The sequence below is a fragment of the Musca autumnalis genome, unplaced genomic scaffold, assembly GCF_047663935.1.
Source record: "Musca autumnalis isolate F117 unplaced genomic scaffold, ASM4766393v1 scaffold_3, whole genome shotgun sequence".
Taxonomy (NCBI): domain Eukaryota; kingdom Metazoa; phylum Arthropoda; class Insecta; order Diptera; family Muscidae; genus Musca; species Musca autumnalis.
The window spans coordinates 94925412-94929605 of NW_027411866.1; the positions used below are offsets into that span (position 1 = coordinate 94925412).

At 36.2% G+C, this 4194-nt stretch overlaps 1 protein-coding gene across 1 annotated transcript; it reads left to right on the top strand.

The window, feature by feature from the left end:
• Window positions 1-1298, top strand: LOC141397055 (glycine-rich selenoprotein-like). The gene is made up of 3 exons (XM_073972904.1): window positions 1-270; window positions 335-419; window positions 487-1298. The coding sequence occupies exons 1-3, from the start codon at window positions 252-254 to the stop codon at window positions 692-694; spliced, it is 312 nt and encodes a 103-aa protein (XP_073829005.1). The 5' UTR covers window positions 1-251; the 3' UTR covers window positions 695-1298.
• The last annotated feature ends 2896 nt before the right edge of the window (window positions 1299-4194 follow it).

Here is a 4194-nt window from a genome sequence, read left to right on the forward strand (position 1 = left end):
GGTTGTTTGTTTTGATTTTTCATAGCGAATTCCTAGTTTTTTGACGTTTTAGATTCGATCAGCTGGGCTGAGGCATCTACCTAAGTAATTGTACCATGGCTGAGGCATCTACCTTTGTTATTGTACCATGCAACACGTCATTTCACGAATATTAAAAAAAACAACGTCATTCTACTTGTTTCTCAGTGGAAGGAAAATACCCCTACAAAAAGCATTAAGTTTTGTCCTGTTTTGTGTGTCACCATCCAAAAATGGTGTACATTGATCGAAGTAAATAAATAATACGAAAAAGAATATGTTTTCCACGACCTAATATGACGAATTTTACTTACAGATGGTCGAGTTTTGGAAAAGCGACCTTGGGACATGGCCCGTATATTGGAAATTTTCACGGGTCTATGGCTAATAGTCGTGCATTTGTAAGTATAAGAAAATATAAATGTATTATGGAGCATACATTAAGTATTGATTGTCTGTTTCTTCTAGTTTCCGAACTCTGGTAGCTCCATTCAACGTTGAGAACCGTGGCAACGGAAATCGACGAGGTGGTGGCAGTGGTTGGGGTTCGGGTAATGGATATGGCGGTGGCGGAGGAGGTGGAGGTAGTTCTGGCGGAAATGGCGGTCTACGTCCTAATCGTCGCATAGGTCGGGTAACAAATTCAATGGATTGTAACATTCCCGGAGGCGGATGAGCACGGTAAAGTGTCCAAGCATTTTAGATGGGTAGCGTTGTCATCACTTTCCAACATCTAAAAGTTATAAGACAGATTACTTCGTTTATGTCCCAACGGATTTATAATAACTCTGCAAGTTCGCAAGATATTCGAATTTTAAGTTTTGTGGTGCTATGAATGAATGAATCTGTCTTTTTTATGTACACATTATTACAACACTACTCGCTTGGACACAGCAGATTCCCTGCCAAGTTAATTCCCACCAAAAAGTAACATCCTTTTGGACAAAGTTAGGTTTGTGATGAGGTCTTTACTTTGTGGCACATTTGTTGCCTTTATGACGATTCACTTGTAAACTCAACTCAGAGGGAAGTGAATCTGAATCTTACAAAGAGAGATATTCATCACACTAACTTTGGGTGATTGACCATTAGTTGAAATTAATTAATAACTACATATGTATACCTGATAACAAATCAAACGAATACTTATATTTCTAATTATAAATTTATATTTTTGGTTTGGTGTTTTTTTTTTAACAATATACGCGTGAGCGGAATTGGAAACTTCTTGAGATTTTTTTGTAAGGATAAAAATAAATGTACATCATACAATAGAAAAAGGATTGTAATTTTATTATCCCAAAATTTATTCTAGAAATCAGTCTAAAAAGTGAGTTTTGCAGGAGAAGCTCTCTAAGTCCCAATTTACATTAGGCGAGTTTACTTGCGGCAATTGTCAGTTTGATGGAGAGAGAGGTGAGGCATATGGTAACCCTTTGCCTCTCAACACCCTCTCTCACCAACAAACTGACAATTGCCGCAAGTAAACTCGCCTAATGTAAATTGGGACAAAGTGTGGAAATTTTTTTGAACTTCAGTACTATGCTAAGTCAATATTTGTTTATAACTTCTGTTCGGATTGAACGATCATTATCAAAATTTGAGAATTTAAGTTAAAGGACGTTCGACACCTCCAAATAATAGTTTGCTAATTCTGAACAGTGAGTTTTGCAGGACAAGCTCTAAAAGTTTGGAAATTACTTTGACCTTCAGTACTATGCTAAGTAAATATCTTTATATATAAAACTCAATTGTCGTTTGTTGGTAATTGAATCAGTTGAAAACGGCTAGAGCGATTTGGATAATTTTTTGTGGAAATGTTAGTCAAAGTCCAGTTTAGGTTTTTATGCAAAGAAAAATTGGCCACGCCCACTTTTATAAATATGTTATATCTACGGAACTACTCAATAGAATTTCCTGAAATTTTCAGGGAACGTAGAGTGATGGCCCCCGGTTGAAATAGGCTACATTGTTGGTTGAATTTCAGATCGGGCGGGGTACCTCCCCTATGCCCTATTTTTGTAAAAATGCAATATTTGCAACAATTACAAATGTATCGCCTTAAAAATTAATTTCCAAGTCAATGGCGATTGTGTCTCCGACCTTACGTGCTTAGTTGGGCCATTAAAGACAACGCCCACTTTTTTAAATATGTTATATCTACGAAACTACTAAATCGATTTTCCTGAAACTTTCAGCGAATGTACAGGGTTGGTCCCCGATAAAAATAGGCTACATATTTTTTGACTTCTTTCGGATCGGGCGGGTACCTCCCCTATGCCCTATTTTTGTAAAAATGCAATATTTGCAACAAATACGAATGTATCGGTTTGGGAATTTATTTGCGAGTCAATGGCGATTGTGTCTCCAACCTTAGGTACTTATTTTGTGACTTAAGATCCGACCACTTTCTAATTAGGTTATATCTACAGGGGATTTTCAAGAAAATCGCGATTTGTCTAAACTTTTAAATCTTTATAAATAAAAATCAAATATCGTTCGTTGGTAATGGCATCAGTTGAGAACGGCTGGACCGATTTTCGACTTGGGTTTTTATGCAAAGAAAATTTGACCATGCCCACTTTTACGCCCACTTTTTTCAATTTTCTATTTTTATCATTTCTGCAAAAACTACTGAACCGATTTTCCTGAAATTGTCAGGGAATGTACAGAGATGGTCCCCGCTTAAAATAGGCTACAAATTCAGTTGAATTTCGGAAAGGGCGGGGAACTTCCCCTATACCCTACTTTTTTAAAAATGTTATATTTACAATAATTACGAATCTATCTATTTGGAAGTTAATTTGCGAGACAATTGTGGTTGTGCCTCCGACCTTACCTACTTTTTTAGGAACCACAGACTTGACCATACCTACTTTTTAAAATATGTTACATCTACAAAACTACTGAACCGATATTCGTGAAAATGTCAGGGAATGTACAGGCATATTTTCTTGAATTTTGAAGAGGGCATATTTAAAAAAACGCCTTACCTTTATAAATAAAAATCAAATGCTGTCATAACCCAACTTAGGTTTTTTGGAAAGAAAAGTTTACCACGCCCCGAAAACAGGTTAAATATTTTATTGAATTCCAGAGGGGGCGGGGTACCTCCCCTATGCGGTATTTAAAAAAAAAACGTTATATTTGCAAAAATTATGTATGTATCGGAATAAAAATTTACGGATTAATCTACAATCTAGGTACTTCTTTGGGGCCTATAGGCCCGACCAAGCCTGTTTTTTTTAGTATGTCATAACTCCAATACTACTGAAGGGATTTCCATAAAATTTGCAGCAAAAGCTCAATGTTTGCCGTTGTTATGTAGGGTACCTTCCACATGCCTTTCTGTTAAACGCTATATGTATAAGCCAAACTTATGATTATATCGGTTTCAGCATACATTTTTGTAGGCAATGAAGTTGTGTGCACCCTAGGACCGGGCCAGGCCCACTTTTTTAATATGTTATATCTTGAAAACTGATGACCACGCCCACTCTTTTCAAAACATTATTTTTCCAAAACTACTGAAACTAATTTTCAGAAAATATTCAGGAATGTCCCGTGGTCCAAAATGCTATATATTTGTAGACAAATTTCGGGGCCTATTATTTTATAATCGGTGTATTTGTTAAACTTATGAGTGGATCAGGTTGCAAATTAGTTTTCGAGACTCCGGTGGTTGTCTCCCGATAAAGAAAAACTATATATTTACAAATGTACTTAAATGGTGAGGTTCAACGGTCCATCAGCCATGAAAAGCTAAAACATATAGGTCTAAATAAGTGGGAGAATTCGATTTAATCATTTTTTTTTTAACTTTTATTATTAGATCGCTTTAGGATAAAGGCAGTGACATGGACGATAATAAATCCTAAAAGGCACAAATTGGCGAAAAATCCGACAATGTCCGTAAGAGAAAAGAAAGGTTACAGACAAAATCTGTTGATAAATTTAAAATCCTTCTCGGTTTGACAATGGGCCGAAGAAGTGAGGTAGAAAATACCTACTTTTGAATTAAAACTCATTACGACGGGCCAGCAACGCGGACCGGGGTCTGCTAGTTTGTTTATAACTTCTGTTCGGATTGTCCGATCATTACCAAAATTTGACAGAATTTAAGTTAAAGGACGTTAAATATAAAAATGTAAAGAACTTGAAAACATGCTAAGTCGA

Bases quoted from the DNA above. Each gene is read 5' to 3' on its own strand.
- LOC141397055 (XM_073972904.1), top strand. The intron at 420-486 runs GTAAGTATAAGA...TGTTTCTTCTAG, and splicing joins TGGCTAATAGTCGTGCATTT to TTTCCGAACTCTGGTAGCTC.